Source organism: Eurosta solidaginis, chromosome 2 (assembly GCF_040869045.1).
Source record: "Eurosta solidaginis isolate ZX-2024a chromosome 2, ASM4086904v1, whole genome shotgun sequence".
NCBI classification, from domain to species: Eukaryota; Metazoa; Arthropoda; class Insecta; order Diptera; family Tephritidae; genus Eurosta; species Eurosta solidaginis.
The window spans coordinates 298,880,582-298,903,980 of NC_090320.1; the positions used below are offsets into that span (position 1 = coordinate 298,880,582).

Below are 23,399 nucleotides of genomic sequence, written 5' to 3' on the forward strand. Positions count from 1 at the left end.
ATTGCCTATGTAAATGCAAGAGCTCTGTTAAAAACGCTACAAATTTTTTTTTTTTTTTGTTAACCAACCACAGCCAACTTCATAACTTCAAATGCGTCAATTGGTCTGTCTCCGCATTTTTTCAAGATATGTTCTACCAAGTTAAATACAATTTTTTTTTGTAAAAATTCATGGATTTATTGAAGTAAAAACAGCAGACAAAAAAATCATCAAAAAAGCGAAGTATATTTGCTTTTAAGGTGTGTTTATTGGCATAGTTTGTCGCTGCCGGCGCTGCGCTGGAAAAAATTTTCTTTCACTTCTTTGTAAACCCCACAGAGGAGCGAAAGATTTATTTATTTCAGCGCTGACTGATGTGCAATTATTTCCCATGTGATTGGGAAGGAAAATTCTAAAAGAAACTCTACTTTATAGACTTTGTGTAAGAAAATGCTTCTAATTTCCAGGAGCGTTTGGCGTACTCAACAAATTACACAATTATACAGATTAACAGCATTCGAGCCATTGACCGCTAAGCTTACAGCAGTTGTACTTGCACATAATATTCAAGAGGCAGCAATAACACAGCCGGTGAACAATGTAAGGCTAACTTTTTTAGTGAATCTAATTATGATTCATTAAATTGATTATATGATTAATTACTACAGATAATGAGTGGGCGCAACTATGGAGGGAGTGGTGGCGGATACCGAAGTGGGGGCGGTGGTGGTGGCGGCGGATACGGTGGAGGTGGTTATGGCAATAACCACCACTATGGGGGTGGGGGTGGTGGCGGCGGAAATGCTGGCTACAACACTAACGCCTTCAATGGTAATAATGGTCGAGCTGGTAACGTAAATCCCTTCGCCGGTTAGTAAAACAAAATTATTTTACTATGCAATTACACTCATGTGTACATGCATGTTATAATAGCATCTTATTGTTCTACAGGTTCAGGACCCAATGACCTAATGCAAATAATGACTGCAATGGCTAGTAATTTTAATATGAATCCACCTCCTCCTCCACCTGTGCGTATGATGTGTGGCGAATTGCGTGGCGACCATTGCGGCATGCTAGTCGAATTAAGTGGACGTTTATATAAAAAACGTATATCACGTTTTGTTGAATTGCGTGATCGTAATGGTATTCCAGCACAGCTAGTTATTTTGGAAGATAAGGTGAAATGAAAGAAATGGGTTTATTTTAAAGAAGATAAAATGGTTGATTTTTCTTGCAGTATCCACGTCTGGCCCGACGCGTGCAAAATATGCCGGAAAACGCTTTAATTACTATAGTAGGCGTAGTCAACCGACGTCCGCGTAATTCATACAACCAGACAGTACCAACAGGTGAAGTCGAAGTCGAACTACAAGATATCATTAATATTGATTTTCCCAGTAATGGCAAAGGGATGGGTGGTAACAAACGTAGTTATAGTACAATGTCTAATAAAAACAATTGCGGTATTACCAGCACCGAATACAAGATTTCCAGTAAGATATCCAGACATTTAAATTTGAATTATAATTTCCGACTACAGTCGGTTCGTAGCGTTGGCATGTCTGGGAGCAATGTAGCGTTGTAACCGTTATGTAACCGCGTTTAACTAAAATTGTATATTCTTTCCTATCGCAGAAACTGAGAACATACTTAAGTACTTCGAAAACCGTGATATAACTTGTAACGACCTACGGCGCGATGATATTGGCAAGGTGGTTACTCTGGTCGGTTGGGTACCGCCAATTAGAGTCTCAAAATTTTTACAGCTAAAAGATGGTTATGGTCAGACGCAAATGATTGTTGAAGAACAAGCTGTAGGTTGCATTAGTAAAACTTTTTTTACTAAAATAATTGATTGGTATACCTTTGGTTGTAGATGCAAGACACATTCGTTAGTGCACCCGAGGGCACTGTTTTTCAGGTGAAAGGCAAGGTTTTAGGTCGACCACGCCAAAATATAAATTTGGTAACTTCAACTTATATAACAAAATATTAACTTAATAAACCCAACGTTTGTTGAAAATTTTAGAAATATGACACAGGCGAAGTGGAAGTAATAGTTGAAGATATAAAAATTTTAAATCCAGATGATCCTTACGATGGGCCCATTAAAATCAAAGAGAAGTTGCAAAAGATGTCAATCGATGATATGGTGGCCGAAGATGATGCTGCCGATAAAAATGGCAATAACACTGAAGGTAGCAGTGGCGGCCAACGACCGAAAAATGAAAAGTCAAAAATAGCCGATTTGAATAAATTTTCTGGGCGTACACATACATGTAATGAATTGGGTCTAGACAATATTGGCGAAAAAGTAACAATTTGCGGTTGGCTAGAATTTCAACGTATGGGTAAATTCTTCGTATTGCGCGATGGTTATGGGCAAACTCAAATTTTAATTACGGATAAAGTTAAAGGACTAGAGAACTATGACGATGGTTTCTCATTAGAATCAATTTTACGTGTTGAAGGTACAGTTATACCGCGACCTTCGGCCACCGTTAATCCTAACATGAAAACGGGTCATATTGAAGTAGAGGCCGAGAATATTGAACTTTTAAATGCAGCTATAAAAAATTTGCCCTTTGTTGTAAGAACTCATAATCGTGCAGGTGAACGATTGCGGTTAACACATCGTTATGTAGATTTGAGGTGAGTTTTTATTGAATTTGGTATTGTTCGCTTACAAAAATTAATTAACTTTTGACTTCCTTTTTGCTTGAAATTCTACGACAGATTCAGAGATATGCAAAATAATCTACGCATGCGCTCTACAGTTATTATGCATATGAGAGAGTATCTTATAAATTATTTGGGTTTCGTTGAAGTCGAAACACCGACTCTATTTTGTCGCACACCAGGCGGAGCACAAGAATTTGTTGTACCCACACGTAAGCCTGGACACTTCTATTCACTGGTGCAAAGCCCTCAACAATTTAAACAAATGCTTATGGCTGGCGCCATAGATCGCTACTTTCAAGTTGCACGTTGTTATCGTGACGAGGCGACACGTCCCGATCGACAACCGGAATTCACACAGCTCGATATAGAATTGTCATTTACAACTCGTGAGGATATCATGCAATTAGTTGAGGAGTTGTTGCGTTATTCATGGCCAAAACAATTTCCACCAATTCAAAACAAGTTCCCATGTATAACCTATAAAGAAGCAATGGAAAAATATGGCACAGATAAACCAGATACACGATTTGATTACACTGTGAGTATGAATTCATACTTTATTTTTTACATTTTAATGTATAATATTTCTTATGTTCCCAAATATAGTTGATCAATGTTACTAATATAATACAGAAAAATGAGAGCATTTCAAATAAGTACAATAATTTTGGCGCTTATGCTATCATTGTTCGTGGCGCGGAGGTTATTTGGAATAGTCATGCCCGTAAACATTATGAAAGTCTTAGCAAAGATTTCAACGGCATATTGTTTGTGCGTAAGTTTTTGGTAAGCAAGCACATAGAAATACCTATTTTGTGTTTCTGTTAATAAATAATTGTTTTTATATTTTAATTTCCTATTAGAATTATAAAGATGTGCTCGATCGTTTAACGAATTTACTAACAAATGATGTGGCAAGTGAACTAATCGAAAAATATGACTTGGAAGAGAATGATTTGATTTTCCTCGGTATTGGCGAAAAGCGTGAAACGGTATATATACCCATATAAACGTATGTTAAAAACCATTTAGCTTAACATTATTTCTCATTTTAGCAAACACTCTTGGGTCGCATACGCCTTGATTATCATAGCTTGAATACAGAGATTATAAAAAAAGAGAAAAGAGAAAATAAATTCCTTTGGGTTATTGATTTCCCGCTGTTTGAGCGTAATCCTGAAACAAAGGTATTAGAGAGTGTCCACCATCCCTTCACTGCTCCTCATCTTGATGATATTGACAAATTCATGAATGCCAAAGATGATGAATTGATTACAATTCGCTCGCAAGCTTACGATTTAGTATTAAATGGTCAGGAAATTGGTGGTGGTTCAATACGTATACACGATCGTGACATGCAACATTTTGTTTTAGAACAAATTCTTAAAATACCACATGATCATTTAAGTCATTTGTTAAGCGCATTAGAATCGGGCTGTCCCCCACATGGCGGCATTGCACTTGGACTTGATCGTTTAATATCGATTATTTGTCGTGCAAGGTCAATGCGAGATGTTATTGCATTCCCCAAATCATTGAATGGTCGCGATCCACTCTCAAAAGCGCCTGTACCTATTTCGGATGAGGAGAAGGCACTTTATCATTTAGCTATTATTGAAGATCCAAAAAAATCCACAGAACATGATGAAGAGGATGAGGATTTGGATGCAACGCGTGATACACCTTCACCCGAACCAAATGATGATTCGAAGATTGATATTGACATTGAAACAGAACCAAATGTAGTGACGCCATCAATTGAAAAAGTTGATGTAGAAAAGAAATTACAGAAAGATGCTACTAAAGCTGCCACTAAAACTCTTGGCAATGTGAAAACACCAGCGAAAGGTACAGCACAAAAGGCCAATGCTTTAGGAAAAAATAAGTAAGAGGCACTATTCACAGAACGTGCGTTTACGCGTATTCTTAACTTAATGATAATTTACTAAAAAAATTTAATGTTTTTAATTCAATACTAGGTTATATTCACGCGCAACTATATGTGCATATTAAAAAAGTGTATTAAGAATTTTACTTCAATGAGTATCCTGAAAAATGCTAATCGTTTTAATAATTGGATGTTTATTTTATGTTTTGTATTTCAATGGCTACTGTAATTGAATGTTTAACGCATTCACAGTTTCCTGATAGAGTGAACACTTCCGAACCAAAGTAAATAGCAGAAGACTTAAAAATAAAAATTGTACAAAAATAGTGAAAAAGTAAGCGGGTTAGGGGGCTTGGAATATACCCGTGGCAGGTATGCCTGTCGTAAAAGATGACTAAAACACCAAATTGATTCAAGGGGTTGTGTAGCGCAACCCTCTCAAGGGGTTGGCAGCGCAATATATAGCTTCACCCAATTGTCAACCTCACCTACCCGTGGTGAATCCTGTTTCTTCCACAGCCGAGGCTCTGCCGACCCCAAGTCCCTCATGCATCTAGGGGGTGGGAGGGTGTTATGACCTTGAAGGTTTCATGTGGTCACACTTAATCATTCCCAAGATGGTAGGGCTAGTACCTTGATGGTGCTTGTTACCGGAGGGACCATCAACATCGATAACACTCCCCAAAGCCTTCGCGGAGTGGTTTTCCGAAAATTAGACTCAAGGAATAATAGATACATTTTCTTTGTCGGCATTGCGCATTTAACTGTAAATGAAAAGTATTTAAAGTAAAATTTATTGTATAATGCAGAAGTGGAGTAATATTAATGGTTTATAGTAGAAACTTTCTACCCATTGGGGTTGTAAATAAAGTAAAAATACAGTAAAAACAAGATATATTCTCAAAATTGGTTTTGAAATTCTACGTGTACCATCCCGACAACGTCAGATCATCTGAAATCGAAAACAAATGCCCCACTATCCCCGCCGAAGCGCGGAAACCCTACATTACAGTAATTGGGATTGCAGACGAAAATATCAGTTCCAACCCCAAGTTCCATTTTAAGCCTTAACGAATGCGGCCAGTGGGTCTTTGGTTCAGCCTAAGCTAACACAATGTAAGGTTTAACCATAATTTGCCGTTTTTTCTCGAATTTTCAACGATTTTTAACCCAATACGTTCTTTCTATTTCCTTTAAAACTCATACAAAAGCTTGCTTTCACTAGTTTATTTCATTTAATCGTGGTTGCCTACTTGAGTTTTTCTTCTCCGGCTCTTCTCGTACAATATGAGGCACTTTAAAGATATCATCTTCAATGTGACCATTTGTCAAATTACGACGATATTCCTGCCATTCCACAGCTGTGTCATGGCCTTTTTCGGCTTTCTCTTCACTTTGATCATCTTCCACAGAATTTCGCACATAACCATTGTTATTTGTTATATCTCGCGTAACAGCTACACTAAAGTATGTCCAATCTTCGTCTGTAGAAGATTGTGAGAACTCCATTGGTGGCCGTTCTATGTTGTTAAAATTCATGTCCAATTTATTCCATTTATCAATTTGACGTAGCAAAGGATCTTGGAATGTTACCGTTGGCGGCGCAGTGATTGTGATTGGTGCATTCTTGGATGCCGGTTTGCCAAGTATGGGCAAATCGGTCCACTTACCCAAAGCATAAGGTGCTGTATCATTGGTCTCAACTAAAAACATACCCTTTGTATTGGGTTTTATATCTTCGCCAGCTTCGAGTAAGTAATTGGTAGGTGGACACATGCCAAGCAAATATGAGATATATGAACTGCAAGCCCACCCCCAGAAGCCTTTGCGCGAACGTATTGATTCTTGAAAATACTCCACGGAACGTTGATGGCTGCACGCAAATGGATCTACATTTGGAAAAAGACGTTTTTATTTGAATGTTTAGATACTTGAAGTAATTTCTTCAATATGTATATTAGGGTGGGTCGATTTGTATGGACGAGAGTTACCGATGTCGCGCCAACGATTGAAAAAAAAACTGTTATCGACAACGTTTTTAGCGGACATTTTTGGGTCGGACAGGGTATACATGAAAATTTTACAATCAAATGAAATTTTTTTTAGTAGGTCATGAAAAAAACCTTAAAAATCAAAGTCGAAAAAAAGTAAAAAAAAAATAAAATTTCGCAGGCTCGAAAATTATTATTTTTGGTATGCGTAGTGGACATTTTTTTTCTGAGCCCAAATCCTTTCGAAAAATCGATGGCGCGATATCGGCTTATAAATCGACCCAATCTAATGTATATGGTTAACGTTTACTAGATTTTTTTGGTAGATAAAATTAGAATATTGATCTGTCAATACAGGTAAATCGCTAGCAGATATGTATGTATAAAGAAACTAGGCCGAATCTTTTCATGTTAAACTTACTTGAGCCCCCTTTATTGCAGCCAGGTTGCATGATGCCACCATTCATATAAAAGTCTGCATGGCCACAGCGTTCTATTTTGCCCTGAACAAACGCATTGGTGTGCATAACATCGACAAAAGTAGCGTCGCTAGGGTCCAATTTATCATTCACTCCGGCGGTGATGAAGAGTGGCATGGCAGGATCAAGCCCTAAAATTAGTTGAAAAAAAAAACAATAATAAATACCCCCCACCTGCTAAGCTTTTTCATCGTTACTCACCCGTTATTCTAGGTAGCTGAAAAGACCCCAAATTTCTTGCAATATAATTAGCCAACTGCGCACCCAAAGAGAAACCTATAACATGCATATCGGAACTGCCCATTTCCAGAATACGCTCCACCAATTGTGCCACACAGGCTCCCACGTGTTTTGTATTATGTACTGCGCTCAAATAGCATGGACCTGGTGCCAAAATAGCCCAATCCACATAGATGATGTTGTATTCATCACGCATCAAGTATTCTAAGGAAGGTAGAAAGGGGAAACAGATTAGTTGTATACGCAATATATTCCAAACTCTCTAAAAGTCCCCTCACCTTGACGCAATCGTTGCAATGAATTCATAAACATATCCGCATTATAGCCATGTATAATAATTTTTGTTGGAGAACGTGGATTAAAGTTAGAGTTCGTTAAGTTCGATTTGTCCAGTGTTTCATCTATTACTAAGCATTGTCGATCCACTGGATTACGTCGCGTATACAAATAAAAGCGTATATCGTGGTCGGGGCATTTCCGTCCAGTAACCCAACGACAGGGTCCAATTACTATATCGCGCATTTCTGGCGCACTTGTTGTAGATGGGGATTGCGTAGTGGATGGTTCACGCGGGTTGACATGTTGGCCATAATTTAAAAATGATTTGGCATGGCAATTGGGTAGTAGAGCATAGCCTGTGAAAGAAAGCAACCATTAGATCTCCAATATAACATTCGGAGGCAGTTGTAGTTTCTTTATATATGAATATGAAAAGTTTTGATAAATGGAATTTTTTTTTAGCTCCTCCGTAAGAAGCGTGATTAATGCCCCGTTTCATACTTAAAATATTAGTTGCGTTTCAGTTTATTTGACTAGAAACGGCGCAAACGCAGACGACCTTAGGTTAGGTTAGGTTAAAAGGACCGGGGCAAGAAGACTGCTTCCCAGTCCAACACTTAAGCCACCAATGGGGCCATTGTGATGCCATAGAAACGGTTTAATCAACCCTTGCTCTACCAGCTACTGCGGTTCAAACCACTTTGTGGAATCAATAAATTTTGCTAACGCCCTAATGTCGAGCCTTCTCTCCTTCCTTTGCTCAGTGCCGGACAGTGGCACAGCAGGTGCTGCACGCTTTCTCCCTCCTCAATACATCTGCAGCTGCGGCAATAATCGTGCGATACGACGTCCATTCTAGCGACGTGAGTACCTATCAAGCAGTGACCGGTAAGAACCCTTATCAGGGTCGAAATCCTGATTTATTCAGGGTCAAGAGAGTGTTAGCGCGACCCTTATCATAGGATTGCCATACCAACTTTGGTGCCTCGCATGTAGGAAGCGCTGACCACAGCATATTCGCACTACCTATAGTGCTCGTGCTCACACGCAACTTAAAAGAGGTCATTGGTATACCTATCGAGTCATTTTCACGAAGGATGTGGGCGGTCGTACCTTTCCTGGCCAGCTCGTCAGCTACAGGTACCCATACAAGGCTAATTCTGAATTGCTGGGCCATCTCATTAAGAGATCTGCGGCATTCAGTGATGGACTACTAACGTCCAGGTATCACAGCAAGGTAAAACCAAATCCAGGCAAGTTGCAACCTTAGATTTAAGATAAGCTTTCAACAACGCGATATGGGGATATACATGAGGACCTTTTGTCGATGAAGCCAGACCAGCCAAATCTCTGTCGATAATGCTATAGCAAAAATGCTGAGCGGCTAAGATGAGTGGAAACATATCAGCTATTCCGTACAAATTTGTGAAAAAAAGATGGATGCAGAGACAAAAAGAAGTTAAACAGTTTTCGTCTACATTTCCTGCATATGTCTTTATACGGCCCTTCTATGTGGAATGAGTTGCCTATGTACCGATAAAGTACCTGAAGTCAGCGAAAACCTTGTACAAGGTGGCCTTTTCGTCAGATGAAAGATTACGCTACACTAACATAGTCGTATTTGGTACACTGAAGTTGCTCCTGATGTTCAGCCTTGTCATAGCTATCCCTTTCTTTTAGTTTTATATAACTACTAGCAGACCCGGCAGACGTTGTTCTGCCCTAAATTTGGCCTATCTGCATACATTTTAATAAGCTTTTTCTGTCTAACTCTGCCTTATCCCTCTACACTTTTTCCTAATCTTTTTATTCACTCCTCCCTCCGTCTTTTTCGCTTCATCTCCATCTTCGTCTCATTCTGTCTTTCTCAGTCTCCTTCTCTCATTTCTCTTCTATCAAGTTTTTCTCCTTCTTCTTCATCTCTTATTGCCAGTCCCAGAGGGTGGTATGTATTTTGTTCCAGTCCCATTCCGAGTCTCAGTCCCAGTCCCACTCCGAGTCTCAGTCTCATCTCTGGTATACTTCCCGGAAAAAAGCATCGTAAATACTAATATAGGCAAATTTATATACGAAACTTCAGGCAAATTTAATAGGATGTATGTAAATAGGTGTGTGGGTATTATTAATTTTTGTCTTTGTATATTTGTCAGTTTTGCCAGGTTGATGCGACTAAATCGAATATCACAATGAACTTTAGAGCTCTCAGCAACAGCTTTCATTTGATATCCATAATACACACACATTCTAGGGGTCCATGTTTTGGCCTATATCTCGAGACCCTAGTCACTCAGCGGTGTAAAACTTACTCAGTATTATAGCACACATCAACAGCTTCAATTTGATACTCATAATGTAAAAACACATTCTAGGTGTATCCGGGTCCACGTTTTTGGCTATATCTCGAAACCCTAGCCTCCCAGATGTATGAAAATTATCCTTTCATTTGATATCCATATTGTATAAACACATTCTAGGGGTACCCGGGTCCACGTTTTGGGCTATATCTCGCGACCTTAGTCACCCAGGGGTATGAAAATTATCCTGTACTATAGCACACATCAACAGCTTTCATTTGATATCCATATTGTATAAACACATTCTAGGGGTACCCGGGTCCACGTTTTCATCTCAAGACCCTAGGCACGTAGCGAAAAAAAGGTAGACGTTGACCGATTCTCAGACCTACCCAATATGCTCACAAAATTTCATGAGAATCGGTTCAGCCGTTTCGGAGGAGTTAAGCCTCTAAAACCGTGACAGAAGAATTTTATATATTAGATTGAATTTTTTCTAAAAAAAATCATAACTCAAGAATGGCTAAACCGATTTGGGATTTCAAAATCAACTAACCATCATCTCTCCTTCCTGTATTTTCCTAAAAATTTCATGGCAATCTTTCTATCCGTTCTCGAATTATGGAGTGACAATCAAAATGTACACTTCTTTATATATATATAGAAGAATGACGAAATCCCAGCCAGCTGAGGCATTTTCTGTTCGTTCTTGCGACCAAGACTATATGGTCTCCAATAAAATAGGCAATTATTTAGTGTTAAGACTTTGGTTCTAACACATTTTCTCCTACTTTCGGCTTCAACTTGCTAATTAATTATTTCTATTTAAGGGAATAAGAGAGACCTAGAGTGCTGTTTTTGTTATTGTTTGAAAGATAAAGACATTTTGTTAATGGGCCATTGTGGTATGTTGATCCAGTATCCTCTGGTAACCACTGCAATTAAGGCACTTTCCCGATTATCTGAAACGAATGTATATGACCACGTTGAACCTTGTCAAAATACTGCCCTCAGAACCGCCACGGGTAGTCGTCTCATGTCCCCAGCACACTATCTACATAATGAGGCGAGAATACTCCCCATCAGGGGAGAAATGAAATGCTAACCAAACAGTTCCTGTTGAATGCCCAGAAACCTGGGTATCACAACAGACATATGATTGATGAGCCAAAACCCCCCGGAGGATTAAGAAGTCATCTCCGTAAGCATTATGAGGAAATACGGCACCTGAGAACACAGCCGTATGAAGCCAAAAACACAAGCAGGTCCTCAGTGAACTCCACAAACAGGCGTCGGATCTCTACATATGTCAGGAATTTACAGGTGAATCCTTTACTCAAAGAACAATACCCAAAACTTGCAGAAGAGGAACGCACACTCCCTAGGGAAACGCGAGTCACTCTAGCTCAACTTCGATCTGGATACTGTAACAGGTTAAACTCTTACCTATCCAGAATCAACCCCGACATACAAAATGTACGCCCTGCTTGCAATGTGTCCCCACATGACACCAACCATCTCTTCATTTGTAATGTGGAACCACAACGCCTCTAACACCCCTCTCATTATGGTCCACCCCTGTTGAAACAGCAAGTTTCCTTGGACTCCCGTTAGAGGATATTGATGACAATTTGTGATCGTTCACACCGATTGGATGGGGCGAAGTACTGTTATAACAACAACAACAACCACGTTGAACCAGCAGCCGTGACGTGATGGTAGCCTTTTCGCCTACCACACTAAAAGTCCGGGGTTTATGACCCGGGTAAAGCAACATCAAAATCTTAATAAAACGTTTTGTTGTATAGAAAAAATGCTTTCAAACGGGGTCGCCCCTCGCCAGTTTATTTTGGCAAACTCTCCGAGTGTATTTCTGCGAAGAAAAGCTTCTCATCCGAAATTCATCAAACTCGGAGTCGTCATAAAACATGTAGGTCTCCCTCCGCCGCCAATTAGAAATATTAAAAAGTGGCACTATACCAATTGGAAGAGAAGCTTGTCTTAAATCTCCTCGGAGGTACTCCGTGGCTTGTATATTGTGACGAATATTAGCATCACTAATTGATCTCACATCCCTAAGGTTATTAAATAAAGGCACAACAACATTAAAGCAAGCTACATAAACACATTAATCATCATTTACCAAATACATACAAGGCAACGAAGAGATAACTCACACACAGATGTAATCATCAGCCAAAAAAGTACTCACATATACACACGCATATGGCTATGCGAGAGACTATAAACTACAAATATACATGGCATATGTATATGGCTGGTAACCAAGCATGAATTTCGCGAAGTTAATAGACCTTAGGAGAAATGGGTGGACGAGACAACAGAGAGTATAAAAGCAGCGAAAGCTGAGTAGTCAGTAAGCAGTTTGATTTAAACACGCTATCAATTGGAAGTGAAGTATAATTGTACTACTCCCAACGTAGTCTAATAAAGACCATTTTGCAATACAGAATGTTGGAGTTATTTATTCAACAGTTTAGCGATTCGAACGTTAGCAGTGGGTTGGAATATGCGGAATTCCTCCGAAATTCGTTACAATATATTTGGTTTAATTACCTGTAATCCATAAGACCAGCATTAATCCCGGAATACTCCTTGTATATTTCCGCTTTGATGTGTTGTACATTTTTTATTTAAATTATTATCACAATTTATTTACTTAAGCTAAATATTTTTGTAAGTACACTTCAGACTTTTGGTACGGTTTTCAGTTTTCACTATTTGGTTGGATCCATTTCGTCTTTTACACTTTTTTCAACATATTTCACTTTTTTGCCTTTTAAACAATAATGCACTTTATGATTATATGATTCATATTTTAGAACTAATTCAGATGAGAGTTAAGATGCCTCATACTACATTTTATGCAAGTCGACTTCCTATAGTGAGCGGATGCTGTAGGTTCTGACTACGCTGGCAGCTATCAATAGTTGGTATCTTCATGTATGCTGGGTTGGGAGATAGGAATTTGGACAGGGCGAGGAAGAGAGAGATGGAAAAGAAGTGAGTGTTGGAGAGGAAAAGAGAAAGGAAGAGGGAAAAGGCTAGTTATTGACGAAGTAATAAGGAGGTGGAAAAAAGAGGAAGTGTCGGCTGAGCGTAAGGAAGGGAAATTTTCAAACGTAAGCAATCCAATTTTCAGAAAGGACAATGTTTTCCTGATTTGGTAGTCCTCAATACATGTAACTCAAACATTACTGTTTTATCTTCATTTTGAGTATGCAACTAAGATCTACAGCGCCCTTCCAGTATTCGAATGCGAATGGTAAGTTATAAAAGCGCGCGAACGCGTAAGAGGGAGTTGCATTCGCGGTATTGATTGACCACTGCACATTTGCATGTACATATATTAGGGTGGTCCTTACAAAGGAATTGAAAGTTTATTTTAAGTATCAGCCCCTGAAACGGCAATGCTACGGCTAAAGATATCTTATACATATATATTTTAGTTCCGCTGAAGACGATTAAAGCGTGTTGTGTATTTCATTTCCTGTCAAGAAAGTTCAACTAGAATTTCTCAAGGGCCTGACTGGACTATAACTTTTGATATTATGGGTATTTTAAGGAAAGCATAGTAAGATGTTTCGGAAGGACTTAACAAACAAACAAATTATATTTTAAATCAAGTTTTTATTGCAGTGTTCATCTAACGCGTAATTTAAATATCACGATTATTAAGCCTTTTTTTATTCAAAAATTCAGTTTTCTCTGAAACTGAGATACTACACACCTGTGTTTGCACCTGTTCTTTTCGACATATGCTATTTTTAAACGGTTTTATTTAGCTTGACTTGACAGGCCGGCCGCACGGCCGTTGTGAACGAATTTTGTAATTGAAATTTAAGTAACTTCCCGATAAGCTACAAGCTTGAAATTTGGAATATAGTTCAGAAACCGATGACAATGTAATAATAAGAAATAAAAACTCCGATAGGTGGTGCATGGATCGAAATATTTCAAAAAATCGTATTTGTGGTTCGATTTGGTTCATATTTGGAACATATAATACATACATGAATAGAAATCGAGCTATGAAAAAAAAAATCGCCGCTAGATGGCGCAAGGATCGAGATATTCAAAAAAATCGTATTTGTATACGTGGCACAGAGTCGAGTAAAGTCTTTGGAAGGATTATGTATTGAGGACTTAGATTGTAACAAATTGTTAGGAAAGAGTCCGTGTAATAATGAGTCACTAAATGAACTAAATAGAATAAGAAATAAAAGGCAATTAAATAAAGACTAAAAACTTGAAAATAAAATAATTAAAAAGAATGTTTTAAGTTAAACGGTTTTATTGAAAACAATACTTACATGAAGTAGTAATAATACTAAAAGCTAGAAAATAATTAGTTAGATCCTAGGTACTAGTCATCACACTCCTCATCAATCTAGGGCGTTGATCAGACATTTAAATAAAAGCATTGGACGCATCAAATTTCTCTTGATAGTCATAAGTAGGACCAAATTAACCTTAATAAGATTATGCTGCGCCTCACATTTTTAGAAATTTCACGCGTCCAGCGCTTTTGTGTGATGACTATTACCTAGGACCTACCTATTTATTTTCTAGCTTTTTGTATTATAATTACTTCATGTAAGTATTGCTTTCAATAAAACCATTTAACTTAAAACAATTTTTTAATTATTTTTTTTACGACCAGTTGCAACTTCGAACAATCCTACGTTACGAGCACTAAGAAAGGAAGACTTGAAACTTCCTAAGATTTTAAGTTAAAATTTTGCCTTAATTCACCATTTTTGGAACTACTTCCCGGAATTTGAAAAAATTTCAATTAATTTGTTTTAAAACTAAGTAATTGATTAGTGCAATGGTATACAATTTTGATATAATTACAATTAGCAATCATTGTTCAATAGAATTTGAGGAAAATATGTGTAGATACTGCAAAAGTGTGAATTTGAAACCACTTCAGCTTTTTACAATTACGAAAGTGTTTTTAAATCCGCATTTTCAAGTTCCCATTGTAAATATCTCATTTTTGAAAAAAAATTAGATAGTCACAATCTTTAGTAGACCGGCAATTAGTAATATCGGTTTGGAATATCAGATAAAAAAAATTCAACTTTAACTCCTGCTGTCCTCATAGGTAAAGACGAGAACAAATTTTACATCTGTTATGATGTTTTCGGTCCCCGTAGTGAAATGTGATAATTGATGGCTTAGCTCTGTCCAATAGCAACCAAAATGTATGTGTTATGTCTTTCATCAAAGGATCAACGGTTGTTGTTGTTGCTGTTGTTGTAGCAGTGCTTCGCCCCACCTAACAGCCGCGACCAATCATAAATTGTCATCAATATCCTCTAACAGGAGTCCAAGGAAACTTGCTGTTTCAACAGGGGTGGACCATAATGAAAGGGGTGTTAGAGGCGTTGGTTCCACATTACAATTAAAGAGATGGTTGGTGTCATGTGGGGACACATTGCAAGCGGGCATACATTTTGTATGTCGGGGTTGATTCTGGATAGGTAAGAGTTTAACCTGTTACAGTATCCAGAACGAAGTTGAGCAAGAGTGACACGCGTTTCCCTGGGGAGTATGCGTTCCTCTTCCACAAGTTTTGGGTACTTTTCTTTGAGTACAGGATTCACCGGGCAATTCCTGACATTAAGGTCCGACGCCTGTTTGTGGAGTTCACCAAGGACCTGCTTGTGTTTTTTTGCTTCATACGGCTGGGTTATCAGGTGCCGTATTTCCTCAAAATGCTTACGGAGATGACTCCTTAAGCCCCTAGGCGGTGTTGGCTCATCAATCAGATGTCTGTTTGGATGCCCAGGTTTCTGGGTATTCAACAGGAACTGTTTGGTTAGCATCTCATTTCTCTCCCTGATGGGGAGTATTCTCGCCTCATTATGTAGATGGTGTTCTGGGGACATAAGAAGACAGCCCGTGGCGATTCTGAGAGCGGTATTTTGGCAGGCCTGTAGCTTCTTTCTGTGGTTAATTTTTAGGCTTGGCGACCATACGGGTGACGGTGCTACGCGTCGGCTGGCCAATTGCTTTTTATGTAGTAATGAGCGTTTCTTTATCTTTTCCCCAGGTACTGCCAGCAAGGGATTTGAGGATTTTATTACGGCTCTGGATTTTCGGAACAATTGCGGCTGCGTGCTCACCAAAATGTAGATCGTGATCAAACGTCACACCCAAGATTTTGGGGTGTAGGACAGTCGGAAGCGTAGTGACATCGACGTGGATGTTTAAAATGGTCGACATTTGGGACGTCTATGTAAATAAGGTCGCGGAAGATTTAGTGGGTGATAATGCCAGGTTTCGCGAGGCGAAAAAACTGGAAAGATCAGGGAGGTAGCCGTTTATTCTGTTGCAGTGCTCATCGATCTGTGGGCCTGGGCCTGTGGCCATTATTGTGCAGTCATCGGCGTATGAAACGATAGTGACACCTTCTGGTGGTGAAGGTAGCTTAGATATGTAGAAATTAAACAAAAGTGGGGATAGGACACCACCCTGTGGCACCCCTTGTTTAATTCTTCTTGGTTTTGATGTTTTGTTTCTAAATTGCACCGATGCCTGCCGACCACCCAGATAATTTGCGGGCCACCTTTTAAGACATGGGGGAAGGGTAGACCCTTCCAGGTCTTGCAGTAACGTGCCATGGTTGACCGTATCAAAAGCTTTTGATAGGTCTAGCGCTACGAGTACTGTTCTATTGTGGGGGTTTTGATTTAAACCGCAATTTATCTGGGTGCTGACGGCATTTAGCGCGGTGGTGGTGCTATGGAGTTTTCTGAAGCCATGCTGATGACAGGCTAGCTGCAAATTTGCTTGGAAGTAGGGGAGCAAAATGGCTTCAAGCGTCTTTGCTACTGGCGATAGGAGAGATATGGGACGATACGACTCTCCTATGTTAACTGGTTTCCCAGGCTTTAGTAGCGGGACCACCTTGGCCATTTTCCATTTTTCGGGTATGACAAAGGTGGAAAGAGACAGATTGAAGACATGCGCTAAGTATTTGAAACCCTCTTTCCCTAGGCTTTTAAGCAGCGGCATGGCTATGCCGTCTGGGCCCACTGCTTTGGATGGCTTAGCGTGACCAATAGCATCTTCAACCTCTCTGGCGGTGATGGTAATTGGTGACGCGCTGAATTTATGTTTATGTGCGTGTCTGTTGGCTCTCCGTCTACCTTTGTCGACCGTAGAATGCATTACATATTGACGGCAGAAAGCGCTCGCGCATTTTTTCGAATCCGACAGCTCTTTATCGCCGAAGGCGATGGAAACTTTGTCATTGTGCTTAGACGGATTCGACAGGGACTTTACGGTGGACCAAAGTTTACCCACACCGGCAGAGAAGTTACAACCTCTTAGGTGCTCCTCCCATTTTGCCCGCTTGTGTTCATCCACAAGCAATCTGATGCGTTGGTTTATATCCCTTATTTGGGGGTCCCTGGGTCGATCTGTCTTACAAGGTCACGTTCTCTCGCTAAATTTGTGGCCTCCGCCGGGAAGTGGGGCCGAATTTCGGGAATTCTCCCGGCGGGAATGAAACGTGCCGAGGCGGATTCAACGACCTTGCGGAAAGCACGCTCCCCTTGGCGGGCATCAGTCGGGATAGGGAGGGCAGCAAAGAGGTTGTCTGTAAAAGATTTGTATTCGTCCCACTTTCCTTTTTAAAATTTATGAAAGTGCGTTTTTCTGTAACTATGAAGTCGGCGGTACGCTCGAACGAAATAAGTATAGGCAGGTGGTCGGATGCCAGTGTTACCATCGGCTGCCAGTTGACGCAGTTTACGAGTTCTGCGTTCACGATTGAGATATCCGGCGAACTGTGACAGCTTCCTGCCATACGTGTGGGGGCGTCTCCGTGTATTGTGCAGAACGTCGTTTCTTCTATTTGATCCGCCAACATCTCACCTCTACTATCCGGCCGCAAGTTTGAATGCCATAGATCGTATTGGGCATTAAAGTCGGTTAAGATAATGCGATTGTTGCCAGTGAGTAATGCGCTAATATTAGGGCGGCATCCACTGGGGCAACAGGTGGCAGGAGGGATGTAGATGTTGATGATTTCTAGGTTTGCATCGCCTGACTGGACAGATAGGACTTGACGTTCTAAGACATTGTCCCTGCGGTCGATGTCAGGTTCAAATATATGATATTGCACAGAGTGGTGTATGATAAACGCGAGGCCGCCTCCATTTCCGCTCATGCGATCTTTTCTGTGGACATTATACCCAGACCAGGTTTGCAGTGCAGATCTTGCTGTGATTTTAGTCTCTTGAATCGCAGCAATGCGGATGTTGTGCCGCTTCATGAAATCGACTATCTCCGTGATCTTCCCAGTTAGTCCTTTACAGTTTAACTGCAGAATTCTGAACTGCATAGGGGGAGACATCGCCACTCTTGGGGTAAGTGACGGGTGACTACGCCTGGGTTGAGGAAGGCCAGGACGCAACTGCTGTTGTGGCCCTGGGACTGGGCAAGCATTGGGGTACCCGGTAGATTGTGGTTTCCGACTTGGCAACATGGCGCAATGAAAACCGTCGGGGAGTTGCCGTGGCGGAGACCAGAACATCTAGGAAAGTCGCACTGCCCAAGGCAGGAGCTGCATTGGGCGGATGGCGCAAACATATATATTCTGTGCTGGCAAACGGTGCAAACGGGGTTAGGACCTAAGAGTCTGTTTCCCTGATCTACCCGATTGCTGCCGGAAAAGATGGGGGGGGGGGGGGGGGGGGAGAAGACGGGGGCAGGGGCTGATGCTCAGCATTGCTACCGACTCTACTACGAATATAGTAGTTATGAGTGGGGCGCGAGCAGCAGCGGGTACTAGTTGTGGCTTGCTGAGCAGCTGGGCTGCTGGATGGTAGTGGGGGGCGTTAAGGCGTAGACTACGGGACGCCCTTGGACGTGAACAGCAAGGAGCCAAAAAAGATTTATAAAAGTTACGTGGTCGTCGGGTTTTGGGATCAAGCCCAGAACAACCTGTCCGATGCAACCATCCCTTACACGAGACACACTGAACAGAGTATGAGAGTATCAACGGTGGTAGTGTGAAGTGGGTGAGACTGAAATATGTCGTAAATTTAATTTTTATGGGACCACCCTAACGTACATAGATATAATTTTACCAAAACAATTACCCTTTAATTTATGTCATAAACGCCGGACGTGCGCGTTTTTTAGGACAAAAACGGTTAAGCCACCGGCAAAAGTAAATAACTTGTATTTACCGTATTTAAATTTTTGTTATTTCAGGTTACTATGTAGCTTTGTATATCGATTAGAGATTACTGACCAGCGTGGTCAATTTGACATGTAAAACACGTTGAAAGTGCCTGAGAGCAAAAGAAATCGCTGTTTGCTTGTTTAAATTTGTAGGTAATTGAATGTGTTGAAGCTTTTTACTGTTATCTGATTTGCGAATGTCCATTAGCTGACTTTACTTTTGTTTACTTTCACTTAAATTACTTTTGTATTTCTTTTACAAAACCTTCTTAAGATAAGCTAAATATAATTTTGTGCACCATGTTTTGATGCATTTGGCACATCCACTTAAGCCTGGTGACATTTTTAATTCAGTTCACAAAAAATAAAAGGCGATAAAGAAAATATTAATTATTTATAGCAACTAAGGAAATTAGGGGCGGAACCGGGCATTATGTATCCAGCTGTGGATTTCGTTAAACCCCAAACGACTACCCTGATGAGCTGCGGACGTTGCATTAAACATATCAGAGAGAAAATTTTTGAACAAAACTTGTTGAGTCCTGTTAGCCAAATAACTTGCGAGCCGAACAAATAAATGCCTCGGAAAACATGGTACATCAAGTTTAAGAATTAAAAGTTCATGATTGATAGAGTCAAAGGTTTTACTGAAGCGGGAAGAATACCTACTGATTTTTTTCTTTTGAATAGCCTGGCACTTACTTTTTACTCACTATTCGGTATTCGAAAGGTAGCATTTTTACTAAGGTTAATATTTTGACTTATTTGAAAAAAAAAAAAAATTATGATGATTAAGAAGGAAAATAAATTTTTTACACTAATAGTTACATTAGCCATCATCGAGCGCCCACGTTCTATTTTGCAATGATATACATTTTTTTACATTTTTATTTAATTTTAGAATAGAATTAGCTAAATATTTAGCTAATGCACTTGCTATTGCAGATGTTTTTTGCTCCATATTAAATTATTTATTTGCAATCAAGAAATATTAAGGTGGCTTTAAAATACTACCAGAGTTTCCACCAGGTATATATTACTAGGGTGTACCGAAAAACTATGATATTTTTTTTTCGCTCTAGCCCGAACATTTCAGAATATGTCCAAACAAAAATTGTTCCACAGTCTGAGCTTTCAAGGTAAGGTAAATAACAATGGACTGGGAGTTTAAACATTCTTTTGTCCTGCAAAATACGAAGAATTTATTTTAAATTATTTTTTCTTTTTGATAAAATGAATACATGAATTATATTCAGGACTATACTCGGACTAAAAAATCTATCGAGCCATATTTTTATCGTCTTTATTGAAGTTTCTATAGATCCTGAAAATAATTTTTTTTTTTTTTGCATTTTCCAATTAAACTATTGAAAATAGAAAAAAAGGATAAATAGCAGATTTGTAGTTTAATTGGCGGCTGAAACAATATTCCCATATAAATGTTTCGTATAATCACAGAAAACAATGTTACAGGCTCACAAAATAGCATTTTCGTGTATTTTTGTTCTTATCTTAAGATCTGTAGAAACTTCAATATTGACGATGAAAATTTGGCACGTACAATATTTTTTATCAGAATTTAGTGCTGCAGGACAAAACAATTTTCGCAGCGGCTACACTGACTAGGCCATGTTATGCGAATGAAAGATGACGCTCCTGCTAAGAAAGTATTTTTATCGGAACCCGCCCATGGAAGCAAAGGAAGAGGACGACCTCCACTCCGCTGGAAGGACCAGGTGGAAAACGATTTAAACACAAAGCGAAGAAGCAACTGGAGCGCCTTGTTGGATGGCCATAACCGTTTAGAAGGTTAACCATAAAATAATGTTAAAATTACTACTTCCCCTGTTAATTAAATGGCAAAACTTTCGAGTTCTGCGGAGGAACTCTAAAAGTTAAAATTAAGAGCTACGCGTGCGAGGTTTTCTCTTCTCCCATTCCTCGTATTCTAAATAAAAATTCCTTGTGAGATTTTTCACTTCTCTCTTTCCTCCTATTCGAAAAAGCGGAAACCGGTTATGGGAGAAAAGTATGTATTATGAATGTGAGTGAGAGGGAGATTTCTCTGCCATTTCTTTGGAGCTTTTTCACTTGTTAAATTAAAGGGAATACATACAAATAGTTAAAGGAAATTGGTTCTTTTAAGAAAGAACACTTATTTATACAAATTAGTGCTAAAATATGTAGATTCTACTACAATATTCTTTTAAGTCGAAAAGTATATCATAAGCAACGGAAAAGCTTTTGGTATATTTGGTCCAGCCATCCAGAAATTGCGCAAGGATATTTTAAGAAGGCTTAAATAGATTTTAGTATATGACGAATTCAACTCGACTTGGTCGCCGGAAATTTGCGTTGTTGAATGGAAGCAGGCAACTCCGGCGGAATTGTGTTATCCCACCGTCTTCTTCTTATTATGCTCCTCTGTTGATGTTGCTGTGGCACTAATTCATTATTTATTTCAGTGAATATCACATGAAATGCAATACTGTGCATTAATTGTTTATATGTGGACAATTGTTTATATTTAATTTCTGTATTTCAAATAAATTCACAAAAATAAGTAAACATTTAAATTTTTTAAACAAAATAAGAAATGAGTAAAAAAATTTCAATTGACAAAACAGCTGACTTCGAAATTCCTATTCCCAATTATTGTTCTCCCTAGGAGAAAAGAATTGAAGGAATTTTTCCGCGGAAATAAAAAAATGCGCAAGAAGAAAATTCCGAGGGAATATTTAGAATCGGGCTGAACTTTTTTCTGGACATATTCTCTAATATTTTTGGGTGCGAGCGAAAAAAATATCGTCATTTTATGGCACACCCTAATACATACACATGTATATACTTAAGGCAAAACTAAATGTATGTTTTGACATACACGTGTATGTAGGCATTGTTAGTTTTTATCCGCTTTAAATCAAAACTGATTTCATATCCGTGGAGATATGCGGGCGTTTGTTACTTGGTGCCGTTGAGGGAGTGTATTTCTTTCATTCTTATCTGGTACTATGTACCTTTGTATGTACATATTTACATATTTAAGCACATATTTGCACACACATCAGGTGCGAATTCTCGCTTTTCCATTGATTTTTTTAGGCATCCAGATTTTCAATTTAATTTTTTTAGTTTTCTTTGCTTTTTTGTGTTTTACATAATCGTTTACAAATTTTATTTATGCACTTTTTGAATTCTGTAAATTAATACTTTCTAATTACTTAAAGCTACAAATATAGACTTTGTTATAATTGAACGCGATTTGTTGTTGTTTATAGTCAATTCGTTGTGCCCATCACACAACCGTTAACTTTTATTGCTCACAAACGACTGATATTTTCTATTTTGGTTTTTTTATATCGTCAGGGCAATTATTTCACAGTCCATTCTTTCGTGTATACTCAATTAGTATCGAGTACACCTGGCAGCGATAAAAACAACATTATTTGTTGTTTAAAGCAGAGAGTGGTTGAGAAAATTTCTACCAATAAAATCGTTAACATTCGCTCGATTTCAGTACCCCAATTGAGCAAACTTGAGGGCCTCTATAATGAGTTAAGCAACAAAATTAGTTGGAATTCCCCTAAATGCCGTGCCTAAATAGGTTTGCTAAAACAGGTGTCAGATAAGACTTCGCTAAATTCTTAAACTTTGGCAACTATTAGATATTTGAGCAAAGTTGCTTCATTGGTGGATGGAACTGGTAGAAGTCTACGAGAGTGGAGAAAGCTTCTGATTGCCATTCACTGGCACTCAATGGCAAGAGCGATTCCCCTACTTCCGGAGTTTTGTGGGTAGGCACTTAACCTCAATCTCGTGGTGAGCCAATACGATGAGACGGCAGTCTAGCCAGACCACGCAGAAACAATCCATTTATGGGCTAGCTGGCGGATTTCATTGGCAGTGCCTGTAAATGGCAAACCTGCCGGCTATGCAAACAAGTAGCTCAACATGGGTTGTGCGCTGGATGTGGGACTCATTACAAAAAACCGCAAAGAAGACTAGGATGAAGCCCTATTTGCACGTGGAATATCATCATATGTGACCCGGCCTATGAAAAGGTGGCTTATGACTAAAAAAAATAATGCAAAAGAAAAACTACTAAGAAACTGAAGAAATGCATTGTTTATCTTTAACAACTGTTTCTTTTTTGAGTCATAAGCCACCTTTTCATAGGCCGGGTCACATATGATGATATTCCACATATATGATAAAAACCAACAAAAAGAATAATCAAATATGCTTACCTTTGATGATCAAAAACTGAATATAGTTTTTCAATCACATTTTGGAATCATATTTGAATCAAATGTGTTTTTTTTTTGGTGATCAAAAATTT

The 23,399-nt window shown here is 39.1% G+C and overlaps 2 protein-coding genes across 10 annotated transcripts; one reads left to right on the top strand and one right to left on the bottom strand.

Annotated features, from left to right (window-relative positions):
* Window positions 1-733: 733 nt before the first annotated feature.
* AspRS-m (aspartyl-tRNA synthetase, mitochondrial) lies at window positions 734-4,743 on the top strand. The gene is made up of 10 exons (XM_067768722.1): window positions 734-849; window positions 931-1,160; window positions 1,220-1,475; window positions 1,618-1,796; window positions 1,859-1,948; window positions 2,012-2,634; window positions 2,719-3,202; window positions 3,271-3,450; window positions 3,528-3,656; window positions 3,720-4,743. Exons 2-10 carry the CDS (start codon window positions 951-953, stop codon window positions 4,551-4,553), a joined length of 2,985 nt encoding a protein of 994 aa, XP_067624823.1. The 5' UTR covers window positions 734-849; window positions 931-950; the 3' UTR covers window positions 4,554-4,743.
* LOC137241280 (lipase member H) lies at window positions 3,995-22,445 on the bottom strand. Of its 9 annotated transcripts, none has more exons than XM_067768730.1 (6): window positions 22,302-22,445; window positions 12,413-12,632; window positions 7,541-7,897; window positions 7,224-7,466; window positions 6,965-7,153; window positions 3,995-6,441 (listed from the first exon to the last, which is right to left on the bottom strand). In XM_067768730.1, the coding sequence occupies exons 2-6, from the start codon at window positions 12,480-12,482 to the stop codon at window positions 5,774-5,776; spliced, it is 1,527 nt and encodes a 508-aa protein (XP_067624831.1). In that variant the 5' UTR covers window positions 12,483-12,632; window positions 22,302-22,445; the 3' UTR covers window positions 3,995-5,773. The 9 variants fall into 9 exon arrangements, with proteins under 9 accessions (XP_067624831.1, XP_067624830.1, XP_067624827.1 ...); XM_067768729.1 differs by having other exon boundaries at window positions 22,124-22,410; XM_067768726.1 differs by having other exon boundaries at window positions 22,098-22,410.
* Window positions 22,446-23,399: the final 954 nt, after the last annotated feature.

What these genes read in the sequence shown, in the direction of transcription:
- AspRS-m (XM_067768722.1), top strand. Translation starts at nt 951, where the DNA reads ATGCAAATAATGACTGCAATGGCTAGTAATTTTAATATGAATCCACCT. An exon ending in TAGTTATTTTGGAAGATAAG is followed by an intron (nt 1,161 to 1,219) that starts GTGAAATGAAAG and finishes TTTTTCTTGCAG; the next exon opens with TATCCACGTCTGGCCCGACG. An exon ending in CATCGTTATGTAGATTTGAG is followed by an intron (nt 2,635 to 2,718) that starts GTGAGTTTTTAT and finishes ATTCTACGACAG; the next exon opens with ATTCAGAGATATGCAAAATA.
- LOC137241280 (XM_067768730.1), bottom strand. Translation starts at nt 12,482, where the DNA reads ATGTACAACACATCAAAGCGGAAATATACAAGGAGTATTCCGGGATTA. An exon ending in ATTGCAACGATTGCGTCAAG is followed by an intron (nt 7,467 to 7,540) that starts GTGAGGGGACTT and finishes TACCTTCCTTAG; the next exon opens with AATACTTGATGCGTGATGAA. An exon ending in TCAGCTACCTAGAATAACGG is followed by an intron (nt 7,154 to 7,223) that starts GTGAGTAACGAT and finishes AACTAATTTTAG; the next exon opens with GGCTTGATCCTGCCATGCCA.